The 24408-nt window shown below is 33.5% G+C and overlaps 2 protein-coding genes across 6 annotated transcripts; one reads left to right on the top strand and one right to left on the bottom strand.

Moving 5' to 3' along the window:
• Positions 1 to 4605: 4605 nt before the first annotated feature.
• Positions 4606 to 9876, bottom strand: LOC140887897 (uncharacterized). Of its 5 annotated transcripts, XR_012152040.1 has the most exons (6): positions 9636 to 9876; positions 9458 to 9552; positions 9320 to 9370; positions 6956 to 6998; positions 5785 to 6821; positions 4606 to 4906 (listed from the first exon to the last, which is right to left on the bottom strand). XR_012152040.1 is itself a non-coding variant. In XM_073295483.1 (4 exons), exon 4 carries the CDS (start codon positions 6996 to 6998, stop codon positions 5979 to 5981), a length of 1020 nt encoding a protein of 339 aa, XP_073151584.1. In that variant the 5' UTR covers positions 9320 to 9370; positions 9458 to 9552; positions 9636 to 9876; the 3' UTR covers positions 4913 to 5978. The 5 variants fall into 5 exon arrangements, 1 of the variants encoding a protein (XP_073151584.1); XR_012152039.1 differs by having other exon boundaries at positions 5806 to 6998; XR_012152037.1 differs by having other exon boundaries at positions 5785 to 6998.
• A 6110-nt stretch (positions 9877 to 15986) lies between these two features.
• LOC140887956 (putative E3 ubiquitin-protein ligase LIN) lies at positions 15987 to 20549 on the top strand. Its single transcript, XM_073295602.1, has 7 exons — positions 15987 to 17863; positions 17951 to 18071; positions 18164 to 19140; positions 19227 to 19374; positions 19457 to 19708; positions 19800 to 20109; positions 20230 to 20549. The coding sequence occupies exons 1-7, from the start codon at positions 16797 to 16799 to the stop codon at positions 20358 to 20360; spliced, it is 3006 nt and encodes a 1001-aa protein (XP_073151703.1). The 5' UTR covers positions 15987 to 16796; the 3' UTR covers positions 20361 to 20549.
• The last annotated feature ends 3859 nt before the right edge of the window (positions 20550 to 24408 follow it).

The raw sequence follows: 24408 nt of genomic DNA on the forward strand, positions 1-24408 counted from the left end.
TCAGCCCGCTGATGACGATAGTCCTCAAAACTTAAGCAAAAATCTGCTACTATCCCCGTAGCGCTCCGCCACTCGTGGCTCTCTAGTAGGACGACTAGAATGTCCCTAAAAGATAGAAGACTAACTTAAAGAGAAGAGGAGAGAAAATGTGATAAGTGCAATTTATGCACTTAATTTATATATGATTTGACTTGGCTATTGTGATGTATTGAGTGGGTATTATGAATATTTGTTGTTGTTTTTGTGAGTTGCAAGGATTGGTGCAAAAGTAGCAAGAAGAAGGGGAATGATGAATTATGGAGCAGCAACTTCAGAAACTTACTGGGAATTTTTTAGACATTCAAATCCGATCTCCACCGTTCATAATAAATTTTTGGATGTTTTGAAGCTGCTGTCAAAATTTTAGTTCGATCCAACGGCTATAACTTCGTTTATGATTTTTTCAAGAATGTTGCGCGCTGGACACAAGCTGCAGCGCCCCAGCGCCTGACTTTTTTTTTCCGAGAATTTTTTATGCCGATCAGTGCCCCAGCGCCCGAAATAGGCGCTCCAGCGCCGTCTGTACGAAAAACCAAAAGAATTTTGAAATCTTAAAAGTCTCAATTTCACGGGTTTTATTCGGCGGGCTTCAAGGACATAAAAAGAGAATAATCGGACCTAGAAGAGAGGGAGAACACACGCATCACACAAGAGAGCCGCACAAATCAGCCGCACGTTTTGGATAGAATCGAGAGGAGAAGAAGCGGCACCCAAACAAGAGAACCACACACAACTACACATTCAAGTAGGCTTGGGACACGGATTTGAGACGTGGGAGCGAACGACAAGGGATAATCGAATCACACAGCAGAGGAAATTCATCTGGGGACGGACTGTGATTTTTATTATCTGCCTTGATTTATTATGAGATTTTTGAATATGTTTATGTGTTTAATTATTTCATTATAAACTTATTAGTTGTTTCTAGAGATTGACGGATCTTGATTGGAGTTTCATGTTTTGACTATTATTTTGCCTAATATTATTTGTTCTTAACAATTTATTTGTGTATTCCTGTTTTGATTGTCTTTCAATTACTTGATCAATAATTGAATTATTATATTTATTTGAAATCTAGCATTCGAGAGAGGAAATTTTGAATAGGATCACAGGAAAACACAACCTAGGTTTTTTTTAGAGTTCGAGAGGCTTACAAGTTCCTTTGAGGTCATTGAAAGAGAACCATAGAACTTGATTAAATTATTTTGTTGTTTGATTTTTGATAGGAATATCGAAATTAGCATTAGAATAATAACATTTACTCGGCACTTGAGAGAGACAGTAAATAACAATTAAGGGTTCTTGGCCTATAAATTGAAATAGATGATATAATCAATTGATATGATTTGCATGAATGAAAATCGAGTGATATCTTGTATCTAGAACCCGTCTCAGATCGTGTACCCAAAGTCATCCTTTAAATTCTGGATTCTTTATTTTATTTTATTTTATTTTATTAAATTTTAAACTTTGATTTTCTAAACAAAGTTGAGATTATTTTAATTACAGAACGTGGTGTGAATATAAATTTTCAATCCTTGTGGAAACGATACTCTACTCATCATATATTAAAACTTGACACCGTGCACTTGCGGGAACAAAAATACGCAACAAAATGGTGCGCTTTGAAAATGAGCTTGGCACCCCCTTATATAGATGAGATCGGAGCTTTCGATCCGATCGGAGCATCCGATCCCTGCTTCCAAAATCCCTCCACCAACCACATGTCTAGCTTCTAAAGGACACCTGCCGACAGTGAATCGAAGCCTCCGATCTCTCTTCGGAGCGTTCGATCTCTGACGTTATTGCTTACATAGTATTTTGGACATATGGTCAATGAATCCGATCGGAGCCTCCGATCTGAGTTTGGTGCTTCTGAACTCATCTGAGCTTCCGATCTTGGAGTATTGGCTCCGATCCGTTATGACCTTCCGAACTCTGTTCGGAGCTTTCGATCTCTCCAAAGACTCGGAAACCTCTGGGCTATTTTCGAGTGTTGTGGATCCATTTTAAGAATTCCTTAGACTCGTTTGGAAATCCTTTAATCAAGTTTTACTTATTCGAAACATGATCACTTGACCAATCATCATTAAATCCTTAATTCTGGATACGGGTTACTACAGTTTCTGTCCAAACTTCTACTGTTAATTTTTAATTCAAGAACAACTCGATAAGATCTTTGTTATGATTCCTGGTTGCATGTATGAAATCAAAAAGGTATTAAGACACTGCTAAGACTCTATTTAGAAGTGGAAAAAGAATTTTCGAACTATGTTTGTTATGACCCTGATGCGGTGGATAACAATAACCATGTTATGATCTCACCCCTTAGAGGGATTACATATAAGGGACTTATCAGTTATCCACAAGTAAAGAGATGATTTGCAGTGTTTTGTCAAATTAAACTACGTCATGTCAAGTCATGATATGTTAAATCTTTGTTATGAATTATGATATTTTATGTTATGTTATGTCATGATGATATTTGCGATTATTAAAGTTTTACATTATGTTGTGATTAAATCCAAGCATGTGATTGGTTTAAATAATATATATATATGATCGATTGGTCCTCACTTGTTGAGCTACACCCAGATCGCTCATCCCTTACCTTTTCTCCCATATGTTGAAGAAGATTTAGATGATAAGGAGCAGGACATGTTCTAGGAATAGTAAAGAGAAGGTTGGTTTTAGTTCATTGGTTATTCTGAAATTTATCATATTTAGTATTCTGATTTAATTGATGCAATGACCGCTTCCGCCAGTTTCACTAGTTCCGCTAGTTTTTGCAATATTTTGTTCTTTTATGGATTTTGGAATTGTAAAGACATTATTGCTGGAAATTCTTTATGAAAAATACTGGTTTGGTTTAGACTGTACTACGAGGCTTGTTGTTTTATAATTTGTATAAATTTGAAACAACCCGGATGACTCATTCCGGTCTCGGGGCGTATTATATATATATATATATATATATATATATATATAAATCAAACTCAAACTAGATAAACAAACCAAATTCAAGTTTAAACAAACAAAATTCAAACTTGCAAGCGGCAAGCCAGATAAAATTAAATGAACCTATTATTTATATATATATATTCTAAATATGCTATATGGCTTGTGAACAAGCTCAAACTCGGCCTCGACTCATATATTGAGTGGACAAATAAACAATATTAATACTAATACAAATGACATGATTGGAACATGATACTTTGTTGAAAAAATATGAATTTACAACACGTAGAACGTTGCCACAATTTGAATTTTTATTTTAACATGAAAATGATTGTATTAAAATTCTCTTAAAACACAATAAATAAAATATTTATATGTGCAATAATACTAATTAATGATAATTCAATCAATAAATTTATAACGAACTGAAATAAAAATTTTATTTAAAATGGTTTACAAAAATTAGAACTATATGTAATAGATAAATAATACTCAAAACTTTTAGTTAAAATAACTTATTAAATTATCTAATTAAAGTTTTTGAGTTAAAACTTTTAACTCAATATATGTACAACATTTTAATTAAGTTATAAAATATCATTAAATAAAATATTTTGTATATTGATGGCTCGTGTCATAAGTAATGCATATATCTCGTTAAAAAAAGAAAAGTATAGTGATTTTTTAAAAATATTTTTAAAAAATGTATATTTTTTAAATTTAAAAATAATATGTATATTAATAATTCAGCCACACAATAAATTTTTGTATACTTGTGAACTAAGACAGACGACAGTGCTGATTTTCTTCTAGGGTAAGTTCTCGAAACTTGGGTTTAACATTTTTAGTTGGGAACTTCAGATTTTCTTTGAAAGATATAAAGAGAATCGAAGCTTGCATTTTGAGTTTATTAATTATTTAATCATCCGATGAAATTTTGAAATGATTAGTACAATTGTGTATTATTCAGCAAAGAAGAGTACACCATGAACTTATAAATTTTTGAAGCAGTCGAAGGTTTGAGGCTTTACATCTAGAATTTGATATATGAAGGTTTGAGTCTTTGCATCTAGAATTTGATATATGATTAAATCAGAGATTTCGGCATATATAATGGCTTATGAAGTTAGTAATGATGTTGTAAATTTATAAAGATCGAAAATTTTGAGGAATGAAATTGGTGAATTTTTTCGAAATTGAGATGGATTGAAGGTTGAAGTTTTAGATCATGGTAAGATTGTAAATCAAGTTAGTCAAATTTATTGAGAAATTATAATCGGAAAAACTCAAACTCGAGCTCAGTTGTATGCCTGACGAGCACGAAAACGAGTCTGAAAACGAGTTCTCTTTACGAGCCTGCTTAACGAGCCCGAAAACGAGCTTCTTACCAGTCGAGCCAGAGCCTTTATATGATAAAAATATCAAACAAGCCGAGCACAATACTATTCAGCTCAGCTCATTTACATCCCTACAATAAGTCAATAAACAAACAAAAAAAATGAGTTAAAATTTTCGTTTGAACTTATAAAAATTTTGGCAAGACCTCTGGGTAAATAAGACACGCTTGGAATATCAAATACTTAAAATAGCTCAACAATCTCCTCAACAAACAACAAATATATAAATAAGCGTCGATTAGGCACAGTAACAACATAAACAAACCAAAATTATCATAGAGTTGACAAGACTCGTACTAACATAATACAATCTCTAAAACACGCTAAATATAACATACAACTACTTGAAACATTTCCTGGAAAAAAATATAACTCCAAAATATATACATAGACTATTTGGGCGTTGACAACACGACAAACTACCTAATATCGACTGAGCTTGCTCTCAAGGAGGTCTGGTCTTCTAGATGCCTCTTCTCGAACACCAGAAGTCGAACCACATGTACCACCTGCCATGTTCACACAAAAAAGACACGACAACCCCCTCACGGAGGTTAGAACCTTGGTACGAGACATCAAGAAACCACGACATATGACATTAAAATGGAATGATGTCATGCATGAATGTAATGCATAGACAGGTGCAAGATATCAGGACATTGATCGATATCAAAATTAATAAATCATACATAATATGCTCGAGCTGGTCTATGGCTCAGTGGACCGTGTCTGAAGGTATGGCTCCACTCTCGAAGCCAGCAACTACCTAAGTCGGACCGAATCGAGGTGTCCAAAAATCTCCACGACACTATCATCTCATATCATATATAACGAATCTCAATTGAAATATGTTGGATCTCAATGGTAGAAAGACTCAATATGATATTTTCAGTGGTATTGATATGTCTAACTAAAATCAAACTATGTGTGGACAAAAAATATATTTTATTTTATTTTACACATAAATTACCGACTGATAATATGTGAGTCAGTATATAATATCACATAAATCAACAAAGAGCATATAAATCCGACATCGGATCATCAGATGTCTCTGTCAGCATCGTGAAAATAACTGATATCTATGTACTTCAACCAAACATATATCAATACCAATAATACAAATCCTCAGAAAATGCAAGGAAGTGTCAACTCAGACCGATCACCTGAATATTTGTAGCGTTTTTACCCGAGCCACTACTAAACAGACTAAATAAGCATGTACTATTAGACTTAACAACAAATAAACAGTGGAAACAACTCAAGTACTACGTCTAGGAAAACATAAGGTAAACGGTGACTCTTATAAAACGGTGAGAAATGAACGAATGAGATATACCAGTATCAATAAGAACAAATAAAGGTATGAAACATAAATTAAATTTACCTGCAATGATCCTCTCGTTACCCTCCAAGTCCTGATCATGCCTAAGGACAAACACTTGGCTCGCTACCCGGGACTGACGGCTAGATCCTCCCACTGACTGTGATGGCGGTTTCTGATACACCGTAGCCTAAGAACTAAAACCAGATGGTTATCCTCATCCTGTCTGTGGACAGTCCTTCATAAGATGTCCTATCTCACCACAATGGAAACAAGCTCCAAGCTCCGGCAGCTTTCCGGCACATATGAGTCAGGTGATTCTGTCCCTTCTTCTTACCAAACCGGTGAACTCCTCCCGACCCAAAAGAAGTAGTAGAAAAAGAAGACTTCTTAAAAGATTGAGCCTGCGGCCCCAAGTTACCAGAAGGTCGAGCGGAATTCAGAGTCCTACCTCGCTGCAGACTGATCTCAGCTTGTCGACAACAGTTCACCAAACCCTCGTAGGACGTCGGATCGTTACAGACTGACACCCGTTCAAAAATCTCCTGGTTCAAACCATGTAGAAAGTGAACATACTTCGCCTCGGAACTGGAGTGAATGTGAGGACTATAAGGTAAGAGCTCAGAGAACTTCTGGTGGTACTCATCCACCGACATGTTCCGTTGCTTCAGCGACAGAAGCTCTAGGGAGGGCGTCGGATCGTCACAGACTGACACTCGTTCAAAGATCTCTTGTTTCAGGCCATGCAAAAAATGGACACACTTCGCCTTGGAACTAGAGTGAATGTGAGGACAATACGGTAGGAGCTCTGAGAACTTCTGCTGGTACTCATCCACTGACATGTTTCCTTGCTTCAGCGACAGAAGCTCTAGGGACTTGATCTGGCGAATAACAGGATTGAAATACAACTTCTCGAATGCAGTACGGAAATCAGCCCAAGTAATCGTACCACGCTCCTTTAGTAGGGGAGTAGAAACAGATTTCCACCATCTCCGAGCACGGCCCTCCAGAAGGAAATTCAACGCTTCCAATCGTTGTTCCTCAGTGGTATTGAACACTCGAAAGCAACTCTCCACTCGTTCTAAAAAACCCTCTGCCACCTCAACTGACTCTCCGCCTACCAGTGGCTTGGGTCCTATTTGGAGGAACCTATACATGTCGAAGCGACGACGGCCGTCGTGGTGATGGTGTCGAAGCTCTCGGCGGTGATCGCGACCCTCATCATCACCCCAACGGCCCACATTGGCGTGACTGCTCTCGGCATCTCGTCCTGCCATCTACAAGACACAACAAAAATCAACCCCAACGAAAGATTCTATATCCCAAAATCTAATGCACGCTCTTATACTATAAATGTAGTGATCCACATCAGAATCACCGACTAAATGAAATTCTAAGCACAAAATCAAATCTTAATTAAAAATAATCAGATAATTCAACGGAAATAGAAATACATCAACCCAAAACCAAAAACATCAGTCTAAAATATTAGTTAAAGTACAACCATATAACAACCAAACCAAACCAAATAACCGGAAACTCAACGACGTTGCTGCTCGCTCCGGAGCGACTCACTTCTGCCTGTGTCATCCAACCTAATGCATGCCCCACAGAATGGGTGTCCAATATGAAAACAAGGACGTGACGGTAAGGATGACAATGGGTAGGGTATAAACCCGACCCCGCATTGAACCCGACCAGGCGGGACAGGTCTAGACCCGGCCATGCGGGTCCCAGGTTTGGCTGGACACGCCCCACCAAAAATATGTAAATTACTAATATATAAATAAAATATATATAGGTATATATATTAATAATATATAATTATATTTTCTATATTAAATAATCAATACTTTATCCATAATTTGAGTTTATAATATTTTTGGATTGAAATGATTTTAATATATTATGATATTTTTAATATTAAAATATATTATTATAATTTTTCTTTTGTTTTAATTATTAATTAAATAAAAAAATGATACATCTTAACTTGTGATAATATTTTTTGTACTAAATATTATATTATTAACATAAATTTAAAAAATAAATTTAATGATGTTCTGTTTATTTTTAAAATTATTTAAATTTTTTATTTAATAAAATTTTAATTATATAAAGTTTGGCAAGTCCAACGGGTCTAACCCGGATTGGACCCGCCGAGTTCACGAGGCGGGACGGGTCCAAGGGGAGGCGGGCGGGTCCCGATTTTGCCCAAACCCGGCCCGTTGTCATCCCTAGACGGGGCGGGGAGGGTCCAAGGTGAGGCGGGCGTGTCCGAGTTTGCCCAAACTCGGCCCGTTGTCATCCCTGGACGTAAGCGCTAACACCCAGTACAATAAATATAAGTATACAAACCTATATGATATGAGCATGGGCGGAGCCCAAAAAAAAAAAGTTGAGGTTGAAATTTATTGAGGTTGAAGTATTTTTGAAGTTTATATTATTTGGTGTTTTGATATGCCACTAACATGATCTTACTTAATATATAATGTGTGTGTATATTATGTATAATTTTTAGGTTTACTTTTTTCCTTCAATGTTTGTCAATTATTAAATTTGTTTAGATTTGGTGTCTGTTTTGCAATCACAAGTGCATATAATTCTTTCTTATTTTTCTAATGTAGAGTTTACATTTTCTATCAAATTTACTTTAGATTACAGATTTATGTACGCAATGTTCCTCGTCATTTTTTCTGGCGTATTTCCATCAAGTAAATGCGCTTCAGACCGTGTGAGTTTATATTCGAACTTAAGACACATTATTTCTAGTTGTCAATTAACATGTGCTTTTTTTGCGTTATAATTATAATATATTGTTGTCTACAAATGCAAATGCAATTTTCTTTTATCGTTGCTCCACCCCTGGATAGGAGCAAATGCAATTTGCTCGGATATCAAGGATCAAGTCTAGAATTTCATGGTCTAGATTGTGTAGCCTGTTATCTGCCCCATGCATGTTTTGTCCAACACACAAAACAAGACATGGACATACAGTGTCCCGGGTCATCAGAGCTCGCGGGTCCCATCGAACACCGTAGCTCTCGATACCCAACTGTCCACAATACAGAACAGGATTGAGCGGCCCCAATAAACGAGGTATATCTCAAAGATATCAGGTCTAACGTAATGTGTCATGCAAAATATAACAAAACAATAAATCATGTATAATGCAACATATAAGAATGCATCATAAAAGTGTACATTACGCTTGGATATCTCATACAGTACATCACATAGCTCACTAAAAAAATTAATTTAGTAGGTAATTTCGGTGCGAGTCAATGCAATATTGATTTAAATGTTCTTATAATCATATAAAAATATAATAACCATTTAAATTCAACTAAATTCTAATTTCAACTATTTAGACACGTTAAATTCCTAAAATATTAAGATAAAATGCCTAACACAATCATTTCTAGTTGAAATAATCACATAAGATTCTTTTTTAGCTTTAATGTCGCTAACCTGATATTCAAGTGACTAACTTTAGATAAATTCCTAAACTTTCATTTTATATCAAGATTTTGCATCATAATTCAATTCGACAATTCCAAATTCCTCAAAGTGCCTAATCTGAATTTTCGAAAAATACCCAATAACAGTCTGAAAATTCAGTCAATACTTGACAATCCAGAGTTTGTACCTACATTCATAATACAACTAATTATTAATTTGTTAAATCAAAATCGAACCAAAAATTGCACAGATCGGACTACAACTGAATTCATACTTGAACAACCCTCGAATCTCGAGCTAGGTTGTTGGTTCGAACTCCAAATGCCTTAACAAGTCAACTACAAACGGCGGCGGAGCGGCGGCGGCCGACTGAAAACAGAGTCACGAGGGTTGTGAGTTTTCTATAAAACTTTGATATAAGAACGAAGCTTACAACATGAGAAACAAAATACCTCGATAATTTTTATTTTCCGGCAACGTACGGTGGCGAAAAGCGACGGTGAAGTGCGGCGGGTTTCCGGGAATCGCTATAAAACTTTGCAAAAGTGGTATCTATAAATAGCTCTCGTCAAGATCTTTCCAACTGTATATTTGATTTCGATTTTCGACGACCGGTGGAGGAGATATGGGGCAAAAAGGAGCGGAGATGGTGAGAAGGAAAGAGAGGAGAAGTGGGGAGTGAGAGACGGTGAGGTGGAGATGAGAGAGAAGAAAGAAAGTAATAATTAACAAAAATAAATATTTTTCGGTTATAAATAGTATTAAATAATTAATAGATAAGTAATAAATTTTTCTGAACTCCCCAAATCTTCTTAAGCTGACACAAATATAGAAACCCAAGTACTTCAAGAAAAAAAAAAAACAAAACAAAACCCTCCATTTCTTGTATTCACCAAAAAACATCATTTTTTTCAAAAAGCAAAACATTTTATGGAAAGAAAAGAGATGAGCGAGAGTGATGATATAAATCACAGACATTTGGCTTGGACGAAGAAGAAACAGGGGTTTTTCACAGGCATGTTTTGGAGAAACAGCCATAGTTTAAGGCCCTCAAGCTGCTTCACAAGAGCAAGAAGTCCACCATAGACACCAATATCACTCGAAAATCCGAGATGGGTACGAAAGAAGTGCCGAAATGTGAGCTTAAATCGGATGGAAGCAGCGATTCACGGCTCTTTTGCTTAACACCGCTTTAATCTGTGTTTATTACCTGCCGTGTTTGCTTGGGTTTTCAGGGGACACTATAAGGTTGAATTAGAAATCAGTACCTAAATCCAAACATATATATGTTTTTAGTCCCTTGTCAGTAAAAAATTTATTTAAACTTCCTGGGCTCACATTTTTTTTTCGAATGAAAATCGGTACAAAATATTGAAAATATGGTACGAATGCATGATATTCGAGCACTAATTGTTCAATATCGAGTACAAAAAATAAGATTTTGAGTATAAAATCTGAACATCATTACTAATATGAACTTTAATATATGTTTGAATACTAAAAAAATCATACAAAGTCGGTACAAAACAATGAAAATATGGTACGAATACATGATATTGAAGAACTAATTATTCAAGACCAGGTATAAAAATAAGATTTTGAGAGTAATTCGTACCATCTTTATTAAAATTAACTTGCAATATATGTTTGAATACTCAAAAATAATAAATTTGTACCGGATCTAACACATTTGATACTCAAAAATCATATATTAATACCATATTTTCAATGTTTTGTACCGATTTTCATCAAAATAAGATAAATGTGTCATTAATATCAATATTTTCTTAGTACTCAAAAATCATATATTTGTACCAGATCTACCATAGTTGATACTCAAATATCGTGTATTTGTACCATATTTTCAACGTTTTGCATCGAATTTTATCAGAAAAATTATGTGGGCCCAGGGAGTTTAAACTATATTTTTCTGACAAGGGACTGAGGATGAAATTGTGTTTGGGTTTAGGGACTGATATCTAAATTGCTGACACTATAATTGTCTCTGAAAATACATATTTTTAGCAAAATTTTGAAACCTCACGAGTCACGACTGTGTCATCATTTCCCATGTTAAAGATTTTCTTATTACATACATTACATTTTTGTATGAATACTCTGAATCTGAATAGCAACACATCGTCCTTAATGTGTAGGCAGTGAAGCGATGCATACTATGACAACGGCGGACATAGGATTTTTGGTTTATCGGGCTAAAATTTTAAGCTTTCGTATTCTTTAATATTTTGAATTGAACTATTCAGGCTACTACGAAATTAAACCAAATTTATTTAAAATTTTTATATTCAAAATTTAAAAAAATTTCGGGCCGACCGGGCTAAAGACCGGGTGAAGCTGGCCTTGGGTCCGCATTACTATGCATATGTGAGAGAATTTCATCATACTTAATATTATATTCCAATTCCAATGTTATATTTTTACTTTGATATATTAATTCGATTTTTATTTCCAATAATTAACTTATGGATAAATTAGCATTCAGTCCCTAAACCCAAACACAAATTTATTTTCAGTCCCTTGTCAAAAAAAATATAGTTTAAACTTCCTGGGCCCATGTAATTTTTTCGGATGAAATTCAATACAAAACGTTGAAAATATGGTACGAATACATGATATTCGAGCACTAATTGTTTAAGATCGAGTATAAAAAAATAAAATTTTGAGTATAAAATCTTAACATCTTTATTAATATGACTTGCAACATATGTTTAAATACTTAAAAATCATAGAATTTCGGTACAAAATATTGAAAATATGGTACGAATACATGATATTCAAGCACTAATTATTTAAGATCAAGTATAAAAAATAAGATTTTAAGTATAAAACCTGAATATCTTTATTAATATTAACTTGCAACATATGTTTAAATACTCAAAATCATAAATATGTATCAGATCTAACACATTTGGTACTAAAAAATCATATATTAATACCACATTTTCAATGTTTTGTACCGATTTTCATCCAAATAAGATAAATGTGTCATTAATATCAATATTTTCTTAGTACTCAAAAATCATATATTTGCACCAGATTTAACACATTTGATACTCAAATATAATATATTAGTATCATATTTCTTATATTTTGTACCGATTTTTCTTTAAAAAAGACAATATGTCGTTAATATCAATATTTATTTACATATTTTAGTACTCAAATATCATACATTTGTACTATATTTGAAACATTTGATACTCAAATATCATGTATTCGTACCATATTTTTAACGTTTTGTACCGAATTTCATTCGAAAAATTATGTGGGCCCAGAGAGTTTAAACTATATTTTTCTGACAAGGGACTGAGAATGAATTTGTGTTTTGGTTTAGGGAGTGAAAAGTAATTTACAGTTAACTTATACACCAATTGCTAAAAGTTGATATGACATTTTAGACCTAATATATGTTTCACGAATATTTATTGAGATCGTTTCGTTGATCAATTTTGTTAAGTAAATCTCCGATCTCATCCAATTTGGCTCAATCCGACCTGTGATTCGTGAATGGTTTATCTTTTATTTACAATATCATTTTTAGTTAAGTTATGAAAAACATTGTGCAATGTATTACTCACTTAGCCATCAAATCCCAAATGCTACCACAGCGACCCAGTACTTGTAGAAAAATCACGACAGTCCAATACTGATCCACAATTACTGGATAAATCTCAAAATAATACATGTATAATCGTTTCAAGTTTTGTACAATTTCTTTATTATAATCTCATGTAATACAAAATCAATAGAATCCAATACATTGGAAAATGCACAATCAAAAACTTGAAATGATACAACCAAAGTCTGATGATTCATTACTTACAACTGAAATACTGTTTACAACAAAATACAGTATTTAAATCATCGTACTTGTCTTGATTCCTTGAGCATGAAACTTCTAATTGACATACGCATCAATGCTAGCATACTCCAGACCAAATCTCTCTATATGATCTCCTGCAAAGGTCTTTGGAGAAATGGTTCGTGCTTGCTAACCAGCTATGCTCTGCATCAGTGCATGGCATCATACCTCTTATGCATGTGTTATAATTATTAATAATATATATTATTTCATATTAAATAATTAATACATTGTTCATAATTTGATTTTATAATATTTTTTGATTGAAATTATTTTTATTAATTCAAAATTGATTAATTTTAATTTGTGAGAATATTAATCATTCTAAATATTATTAATATAAATTTTGAAAAAAAAATTTAATGAATTTTTTTTAAAATTTTCAACTTTAAAAAATTTATTTTATAAATTTTAAAATATATAAATTCTAGCGGATCCAACGAGTCTAACCTAGACCTGGCCACGAGCTAGGTTCGGTCTGTACAACCTGACGGGTCCAACCCGCCTGGTTTCCGATTTTCCTATCCGATCCCGATTTCGGGTCAAGTCCATTGACCCAGTTAACCGACCTATTGACCACGGGCCAGTTCCGGGTCAGGTCTGGTCCCAACCCGGCCCTTGGTCAGGTCTAGTCTAATCCGCCCCGTTGCCACCCCTAAGTATGGGTAATGTATTGGTGTGCCATTTTTTTTTTTTTTTTTTATCTTTTTTGGTTAAAACTTGACCCGGTTGATTTATTTTCAACATTTTGTGTTGTAAAATTCAAATATGTATTTTAATATCGTCGTAAATTCGATATATTCCAATACATATTTTTAAACACATTTAAAAATTTATATGGGCTATTGTTTATTTGGTTTGAACTTTTTAATTTGATAAATAAGCCCAGTAGCCCATTAGTAGATAGAAACGATTGAATCCTTAATTTCCACCAAGAAACTGAGCAATGGCCGCCGCTGCACTTCACGCAAGCTTCAAGCCTTCAACCAAGACCTCACCTCGAGGAATACTATCATAGCGCCTACCCCTTCTCTCAACTCTCAACACGCGAACAGTCCAGCACCTCCACGCCACCCTTAAGCTCTACTTTACTATAGAATCTCCAACCTCGTGCACGGAAATGTACCCTTCCTCTCATGGTCATTATTATTATTACGGTTTCCGAGATAATTTTCTCCTTCATCTGGACGCTAACACAGGCTTTCCGGTGGTTCCTGTTGAATGTTGGTCCTAGATTTTTGACATAACTTTGTTGGTGCTTCAAAGAAATATTAATTTGCAGTGTTTGTTTCTATTTTGTTAATTATTTTTTAAAAGCAAGAAAACCGAAACCGACCCGACCCGACCCGACCCGAAACCGACTTAATCGGGTACCCGACTAGTCGTCGGTTCGATTTCGGATAGTGTAAAACACTATCCGATTAGTCGAGTACCCGACCCGAACTATCCGAAACCCGAATTACCCGACCCGTGCCCACCACTACTTGTCAGCTTTCGCCAAAATCCATAACCATCGATCATAATCTATCCTCCAAAGTTTGGATAATCCTTTCTGTCTGACCATCAGTTTGAAGACGATAGGTTGTACTAATGGCCAATTTAGTAACCATAGAATTCTAAAGCCTACCCCAAAAATTAGATGCAAATCTAGGATCTCGATGAGATACAATATCAAAGTCAATTCAATTATTTTTATTTATTTTTCATCACTTATCTTTACTTATAATTCATATACTACAGAATGTATACATAATCTTAATTAGTTTTTTTTTTCTAATTTAAAGTCGTAATCATATTCATTTAAAAAAACAGGAAAAAAAATCATTGGTGCATTTGAAATCTTGAATAAAATGACTTGGTTTAGGTTGGAGGATTTGAAAGATGAACTTAAATGATATCGATCTCGAATTTATTTGAAATCTATCATAATAATTATTGTTCTGAAGTGAAATCCACTTAAATTTGTCCGTCCGAATTCCGAACAAATCAATCAAAAAAATTAAAATACACCAATCAAAACACATTAGAGATTTTTAGAAAATCACCAGAGCTCTGTAGAATGTAGATTACCCAAGTTCAAGTATGCAAAATAAGTGGGCCGTGTTATTTAAAAAAAACAAAATAAGTGGGCCATAGAACCCTCGGTTGCTTGAATTGGGCTTGGTTAGCAATTTCAGTAAATTGATGTTATTGGGCTTACTTTCAGCCCAATTGTAGATTACTTGATAAGGCCAGGACAGCGAGCCATCATGTTTCCTTAACTAGATGTATGCATGCATGTATGTGCATAGGTTGGTCCAGTATTGCCTTATCCAATCCTCTGTACGATAAATCCAAATAAAAAGTAGAAAACACACACACAAAAAAAAAAGCGATATAGGACTGTAAGAAACGAGAGGAGGAGAAAAAAAACAGGACATAATGAAAAATCACCAAACAATAATATCATCAAAAACTATTACATATTACTAAAATTGTAATATATGGTACGTACAATCGGTCTCGAATTCAACATTGCATTGATTACAAAGGGGGGAAAAAAACATTTTACGGTTTGAACAATATGGGGGCAAGCGATTTGAATAATTGGTTTCTTGGAAAAGAAAGAAATGAATAATTGTGGAAGCATGGAAAATTGCAAGTGTGAATTATGTTGGGTTTTTCATGAAAAGGGAAATAGAAGATGACCTTAGAAATGGGGAATCTGGTGAAATGAAGGAGGCGGGGCCCTCCACTGAGTTAGCAGTTCACGTGTATTAAGGTTGAAGACAAATTTTGGTTTTGGTGTGGTTTGCATTACTTTTTCCCGTGGCCAACTAAGTTTGAGAGCTCCACACCTTTCTATCCACCCACGCATTCACTTCCCTTTGTCCAAGTACTTCACCCTCCACTTGCTCAATGTCGCACCCTTTTTTCCTTTTACCTTTTTTTGGTTTCTCGTTTTTCTTTCCGTTGTTGGGTAATTAGTAGCTCAACTGATATTAAAGTATTAAGTTCTGGATGATATTCCGGGTTTGACAACCAATTTTTCAAAAAATGAATCTATTTCGGAACCTGACTTTTTTTTTTTGGAAAATATGTATTCATATTCATTTGCACAAAAACTCTTTTATCCATGAGATCGTGTCGCAAGAATGAGTTTGTGTGTATATATGTTGGACCTAGTATCTAATGCTAATATTTTGTTGACAGCATAAACAATGATTATCGAAGAAACAACGTGGAATACGTTTTACAAACACAAAGGCAAAAAAAAAAATACAAAATACAAAATCTCTTCCCATTGAAATTGAAAATTTCCCGTGATATTAGAGAAGTTGAAGAGTGCGCAAAAGATGGGAGTTTTAGACAAGAAGTTGGCGCGATTTATCTCCAACACAAACGCTGGAGTACGGGAAAAATGTATGATCAAAAGGGATCCAAAATCTCGGATCATTGGTACTTTTTTTTTTCACTCAAACGGCAGCTGCGACTCAAAGGAACAAAACTTGGGAGTTAAAAAAGATTTTATTGTAGCAAAGTATTAGACATGTGTGTTTTCGTGGCGATCGAATTCAACCGGTCATTCTTGTCCTATTTACGCGATATTCGATCGGCTCACGGAATTCGTCTATAGCTCTGTCGTTTTGTTATCTATTTGTTTCCGAGGCTGCGTTCAGTGAAACTTAAAAAGATATTACTATTTCAAGCCAGGCGAGGCCCATTATTTCACTGCAAACTCACCAAAACCATGGCATCCCTCCACAAGCTTCTGTCCGAAGAAGGATTTCAGCGCCAGAAATGGCGGAAACCTCAGAAAAAGGTGAAGTTTAAAGATGTTAATGGTCAAGAAGAGTCCATTGCGCTTCCTATATACATCTGCCATGACAGGAAGAGCTTTGATTCCTCGTTCCAGAGAGGTGAAAGGGCACTGTCGCAAAAGGGTTCCTCTATTTTTTCATCAAGAAGAGGAGGGTCGGGCTCCGAAAGATCCAACTACACGAGGTCGGTGTCAGAAGTGGTGGTTCGCAGCAGAGAGGAGCCCGCCATTGATGATGTTGCGATTAAGGCTATGATATCAATCTTGAATGGATACGTTGGGCAGTATTTGAGAGACAAGAATTTCCGCGAGAGCATACGAGAGAAGTGCTACTCTTGCTTCGCGAGGAGGAAGAAACATTCGGATAACGACGTTTTTGCCCACATGGAGTTGGGAATTCAGAGCATAGAAAGATTGGTTGAGAAGTACGACACCAAGAAGGGGATGGATTTAGATTCTTTGCAAAAATCAATCAAACTTTTCGATTTCGTAGCATCGCTGAATCCCAAGAATTCCAGAAATAATGCCTCAACTTGTGGAACACCCAATTCTTATCTCTCCGCTTGCGCGCAGCTTTACTTATCGATAGTCTACAAAACCGCAAGAAACGACAGAATTTCAGCTCGGCATCTGCTGCAGGTTTTCTGTGATTCGCCGTTTCTTGCTCGAACGCACTTGCTTCCAGAACTTTGGGAGCATTTCTTTCTTCCCCACCTTCTCCATCTCAAGATTTGGTACACTAAAGAGCTCGACTTTCTTTCTGGTTCCGATTATGACGAAAAGGAGAAAAAGATTAAAGCTTTGAACGAGCTATACAATGATCAGATGGATAATGGGACAATGAAGTTCGCTATGTACTACAAAGAGTGGCTTAAAATTGGCGCTCAAGCCCCGTCTGTTCCTTCAATCCCTTTGCCTTCAAAACTGAGCAATACCCGTTCAAGAAGGAGATCTGCAGATTCGGCCAATTCTCATTTCTCTTTGAGCAGTAAATCACTGTAAGTTTGCACCAATTATCTCCATATTAAAAAGTAAAAAAGTTTCGTCCTTTTAGTATGCATTTACCATTTCTTTAATCCTTATAGATATCAAGAAGTGTTTGGCCCCATTCCAAAGGGGAGGTCTATTGACCTCGAAAATAGGAATGGAGCTTCGAGAAACAATTGGGATTCGGAGGAAGAAAATATTAGTAGCCTAGAAGATGATGTGAGTAAGAGTATAATCTCATAGTATTTAAATTTTAGGAAGATACTGTTAGTTATATAGTGCGTAATAATCTTGTTCATATATATTGACAGAAGAAAGCCATGGTTCAGTTGATGTCGTCGAGTCAAAGTTATGGAATACAGAACGTTGAGTTACGGTCGGACAGTCAGAAAACCGATTATTTCCGGTTTTTAGCTTGCCGGACTGAACCAGTAGAGTGTTTTATAAAGGGAAATAATTTGCCGAAGAATTATGAGAAATTCAAGAATGATGGAATTATGAATTATATTGAGTCAGATGAGGTAACCCGTGCTATTGCCACTGTTTGCTCTTCAGAGAGCTTGAGTGACTGTGAAATGGCTATCCGCTTGATTAGCAAATGCTGGTTGAATTCTCATGGAGATCCAAGAATCGAAAATTCGTTGTCACAACCATCTGTTATACAAGGGATAATGGAAGTTCTGTTTGTTTCCAACGAAGATGAGATATTGGAACTGGCTATATCAATTTTGGCAGAGTTAGCTACAAAGAGTGAAACCGTTAGACAATTCATATTGAATTCGGATCCACAGCTTGATGTTTCGGTAAGACTGTTGAGAAGTGGCAGCCTATTCCTAAAAGCTGCAGTTTTGCTTTATTTAGTGAAACCAAAGGCAAAACAGATGATATCGTCGGAGTGGATTCCACTAGTTCTTCGAGTTTTGGAATTCGGTGACCATGTGCAGACCTTATTCACTGTAAAATGCCGTCCTCATGAAGCGGCATATTACTTCCTAGACCAACTCTTAACCGGTTTTAACGAAGATAAAAATCTTGAGAATGCTAGACAGATAATTTCACTCGGAGGGTTAGGCTTATTAGTAAGGAGAATGGAGGAAGGGAACACTTTTGAGAAAAGTGAAGCTGCTTCTGTTCTTTATTATTGCGTTCAAGCTGATGGAAGTTGTCGACACTATTTAGCCAAAAACTTGAGGAAAGACACTATTTTATCACTCTTAGTTCTAGGGAAGCACACAAACTCTCAAGCGCGTGCTCTTGAGTTACTGATAGAGTCACTTTGCCTTAGCAGGTATGTTTTTCAAAATCTCAAATCATTATGTTCGAGTTGTTCGTTTTAATGGTGGGCAGCTTTGACATGATTGTTTGCAATACCAGGAGAAAACAAAGATTGGAGTCCTTAAGCGCGCTAACAAAAGGGTGGGACTGCTTAAACGCGATGCGCATTTTGTTACTACACCTCCAAAAGGCGCGAGTACAAGATCGTCCCATCGTTGCAGTGATATTGCTACAGCTAGATCTTATGGTGAGTTCACTGCAATCTTAATATTAAAAAAAAAATTAGAATGTAAAGTACTTCTTTATATGAACTGCTTGTATGGTTCCAGGGTGATCCTTCGGAATGCAGTATATACAGAGAAGAGGCAATAGATGCAATAGTAAAAGCGTTAGATTATAGGGTGTTCGACGAGAAAGTGCAAGAGCAAACAGCAAGAGCACTGTTGATTCTGGGCGGGCATTTTTCGTACACCGGAGAGCCAGAGGTGGAGAAATGGCTGTTAAGAAAAGCAGGCTTCGACGAGAACAATGAAACTCCATGTTATGGAACGGATTCTGATATATATGGATTCCTAAACCTGGTATCTATCAGCAACAAATTTATTTTGTTCTTTCCTTCTCTTGTTTTACTAATAAACTAGTCTTGTCTAATCTAATCCTTCGAATTATCAGGGCGAAGAGGATAAAACGAGGGAAAATCTGCAAAGAAAAGCAGCATTGGTGTTGCTTAGTAGGGGAAACACAAGATTAGTTTCTTCACTCTCGAATTCAATAGGCAATGGAATCCCATGTCTTGCAAGAGCAAGCCTGGTGACAGTGTGCTGGATGAGCAGCGGCTTCCGTCTCCTCGGAGATAAAGAGCTTCAATATGCAGCATGCTCAATCCTTGTGCCACAGTTGATACAATCCTTAAACTATGACAGGGCTCTCGAGGAAAGGATTCTTGCTTCATTTTCTCTGCTGACTCTCACAAAGGGCACAGGTTAGACTACTCATGGATCCCTTTTCTTTCCACTTTGTTTTTCATATGTTCCAAGTAACTATCAAAGATTTAATTGAAAACTGAGTAAATATTAATGTGATTTGAAATATTTTGTATCAGATTACTTTGCGAAGTCCCGGCCTTCGGATAAAGGGGTTCTTGGTTGCCTAGGCAGGCTTTGCGACGTGACATGGACGGCCGAGGAGCTTATTTCGCATATCACCACCAATTCACTGGATCCATTTCCATGAACAGACGTTACTTTTTTTCAAACATATCTTTAATTTGCATATAAAATAAGATATAGTAAAGTCCCTGTCATTTTATATGCAGCGCTTTTATGTTTGTTGTATAGCAACTAGCTTGTGCTGGTTTTGAGCCTCAATTGATTTTTGTAAACAATATTTTGTAGATAAAGAAACGGTGTGGAGCTTTGTATTTTTCTTTATTGTCTTATTTTGGAGAAAAAAAAATGGTATTCCATTATTTCTTCTTTGTCTAAAGCCAAAATGTGCCATGTATTGCTTAAAATGTGTCAGCTATGCTGTCCTAAGATTGCAACTTTGAAAAAGTTGTGGTAAAAAGACAATAATTTTTTCATGTATTATTGAAGGATGCGTGGCTATAAGCTGGATCCGATCAAGTTCTTGGATACAATCAAATTAATGGGAACAAGTCCGGAGACAACAAACACTTTACATGTTTGTTTATTTTCGATTTTGGTTTTTCATGTTATCGAGTTTCAATTTAGTCCACCAATTTTTTTTTTTTTTTTTGCAATTTCGGTATTTTTTTTCTCACGTGACTTGTATGTTACAAATGATGTGGTGCTAACATAATGCTGGACTCATATTTTTTTTAAAAAAAAAAAACTAAAAATAGTAATTAAAAAAAGGGATTAAATGTGAACTTTGTCGATATAAATGACAAAATCGTAAAGATGTAAACACATTTGACTAAAATTGTAATTTTGTTAGGGTTAGCAAAATTTTGGATTAAATAAAAATCAGCAGAATCGATTTAATTTGAAAATATTAATTTGTTCGAGATATATATTTGTTCGATAGTTAGATATTTAGTTTTGTAAACTATTGATTTTAATTGTTTGAAGCATTTAATTCTGGTTATCACCATTCACCAGTATATAATAGCATTTGCCAGTTTCTTTTTAAAAGAAAGCACTGGACACTATAAATTGATCGACTTGGTATTTTGGTTTGATTAGAAAGTTGTTTTAGTGAATCGATTAGTAAGGAAATCGGGTTAATAGCACCCAACCCTTTGTGAAAATCTTAATTGTCACAAAATCCTTTATAAAAATTTAATAGGCTTATATGTCCTTAAATTTTTAAAATTTTTGCACACAACACCTCTCCGTCTTATGTTGTAATTGCACGCGCTGTGAATAATTATCTATAATATTTTAATGTATTTTGACATGATTTGACCCAAATACCATCTTTGTGAATAAATATGATTTTTCTTCCTTATACCATGTTTGGATGTATTTTTTTCAAAAACTTATATTCTTAAATCTTCATTGATCTTCATTCTATAAAAAAAATTACATTTAAAAACTTGAGACACATAATTCCAGATATCAATATTGGTGAAAACTTTGATAATATCACTTTGTATCAATATTTAATGATTTCTCATGATTATGTAATATAACTTTGAAATAATATATATCTGTCCAAATATCTAATCATTATTAAAAATACAAATACAAATACTAAATACAATATATATAAAATAAAATCATGTTAAAAACTTTTTCAGGTTCAAATTATATATATTATACGATTAATGTTACTCTTTAATTGATTAAATATATATTTGATAAATTCATTAATAATTTTAATTTTTAAATTGGTTGTCTAAAATATCTATTACTCAAAAAATTACAATTAAACACATAAATTTCATTAATATAAAAATTTATAAAATTAAATATTAATTTTTAATTCAATTTTCATCCTAATTTATATGTTATTTTCAAATTTTCAAAATAAGTTATGCATGGTTTTAACGTTCTAAATTTTTTATCCCATAGTTTTAAATTTTAAATTAAAATATTAATTTTATAATTAATCATAATATTTTATTTAAAAAATATAGCTACTTCCTAAATTCTTATTTTAAAATAAAATATTATTTATCATAGTTAAAATATTTATATTTTAACATTCTTCAAATTAAAAACAAAATAAATATAAATTAGTTATAATATTTAGTTTTTAACAGTATAATATTATATATATATATATATATATATATATATAGTTTATACTAAAATTTTAAATTATAAAAACTTTGTCTTTAATCATCGGAGGATATATTATTCTAATTTTGTTTAAATATATAAACAATAACATAATTATATTACTTTTAATAATAAAAATATTTTATATTTTCCCAAACTTTGATAATATTTTGTAAATTAAAAATTTTACATTCAATATTAGACATGTGTGCTTTCCTTAGATATTTTAAATTAATTCTTATATTAGTTTTTTCGTTTTGTTCTAATTAACAGGAATATTTGTCGTATAATATACTTAGAATTGAATATTCATTCGCATGCCCTTCTCGTATCTTCCCCAATTATTATTTTTTTTTTACATTTTTTGTTTATTTTGTATTAATTAATTGGTCCACATTTCGTAAGTTTTTTTTCCCGAATATAGTCCTTTTATTGGTAAGAAAAATAAAAGAGTAATTATATTACTTCTAAAAATGAGGGCAATAGAGTCAAATCAGGTGCAAAAAAGAAAAACCAAAAGTCCATAAATATATGCACTTCTGCGCGTGCAATTATTACAGGGGTCGAAGGGAGTTGTGTGCAAAAATTTTAAAAATTCAAGGCAATATTAGTCTATTAAATATTTATAAGGGTTTTGTGAAAATTAAGATTTTCGGGACAGGGGCCAGATACTATTAGACCTAACTAATCAAATAAATACACGGAGAGAAATTATTCTTATGTAGGATAACTTTTGTATTGGGATAAAATGAAACCACTATAATCCAATGATTGACAATACATCAAGACATCTTTGACTCATGGATCTGATTTTTTTTTTTTTTTTTGAAAACTTGTGGATATGATGATAATACAAGATGCATAATACATGGATAATAAATTAATATTTGGATAAAATATTAATGCATAACACTGAATCTAAATAGTACTCGAGAGAAGTTCTCGAAGTTCAAGTGCAGGTTGTATAAAGTTTGGGCAATCAAAGTTGTTGACAAAGCAAACAAAGTTTCCATTACAGATTTAGTTATTAGTAAGCATCTACAACCCTGAGAAAACGCTATTTTTGGTGCTCAACACTGCTCGCACCAAAATTTGTTGCAAACTTTTCCCTTTTTAATTTTTTTTAATTCTTTTATTTGTTTTTAGTTATTATAAATAATAATTAATTGTTAGATATTTAAATTTTAGTAGAAAATAATGTATGTTTATTTATTTAATTTGAATAATTAAATATTCAAACACAATTTAATTATAGTCAGATGTCTAATTCCTTATTTTATTTTTTATGTTTAATAATTTATCAATTTTAATAATATGTGTGTTTTAATTTGTATAACATAATTTTATTAATATATATGAAAATTTACATTAGTAATTTAAATATTATTATAATTACATGTATTAATAATATTATTTTTATAATAAAAATTAATCATAATTATATTATTAAATTTATAAAAAGATATTAAATAAAAAAGAAATAATTTATGTAAAATAAAAAAGGAATATTATGAGAATATTCTTTTTGGGGTAAGATTTGAAGTAAATAAATTGAATATGAATGTTGTATATGGTGCAAAAATTACATTATTTTAATACAGAATTGCACCAAAAAAAGATTGTGGTTGGAGAAGCCTAACATAGTTGGTAAACTATTAATAGACTGCCGATGGATCATAGAACATATATTTTTTTGTACGTACATCCAAATTATAAAATATTAGGTCCTGTTTCCAGGCGTATTTTTCCGTCAATTTAGTTCTAATTAAAATATAATATATTATTTTTAATTCAAAACCTTTAAATATAAATTATATATACATTAAATAAATAACAATCGACTAACAATTAACAAAAGTGATTCTTAATTCCGCAGATATCATTTCATAAAATTTATAATCTAAATAAAAATTTAGCCATTTTTTTTTAAATTTTTGCCCAAAATTATTATTTGAATTAAATTTCAGTTTTTTCTACCAATTCAATTTTGACATATATAATCCGAAACCGAATACTATATATAAACTTAAACT

The sequence above is a fragment of the Henckelia pumila genome, chromosome 3 (assembly GCF_033568475.1).
Source record: "Henckelia pumila isolate YLH828 chromosome 3, ASM3356847v2, whole genome shotgun sequence".
NCBI classification, from domain to species: domain Eukaryota; kingdom Viridiplantae; phylum Streptophyta; class Magnoliopsida; order Lamiales; family Gesneriaceae; genus Henckelia; species Henckelia pumila.

What these genes read in the sequence shown, in the direction of transcription:
- LOC140887897 (XM_073295483.1), bottom strand. Translation starts at nt 6,998, where the DNA reads ATGGCAGGACGAGATGCCGAGAGCAGTCACGCCAATGTGGGCCGTTGG.
- LOC140887956 (XM_073295602.1), top strand. Translation starts at nt 16,797, where the DNA reads ATGGCATCCCTCCACAAGCTTCTGTCCGAAGAAGGATTTCAGCGCCAG. An exon ending in TCTTTGAGCAGTAAATCACT is followed by an intron (nt 17,864 to 17,950) that starts GTAAGTTTGCAC and finishes TAATCCTTATAG; the next exon opens with ATATCAAGAAGTGTTTGGCC. An exon ending in TTAGTAGCCTAGAAGATGAT is followed by an intron (nt 18,072 to 18,163) that starts GTGAGTAAGAGT and finishes ATATATTGACAG; the next exon opens with AAGAAAGCCATGGTTCAGTT.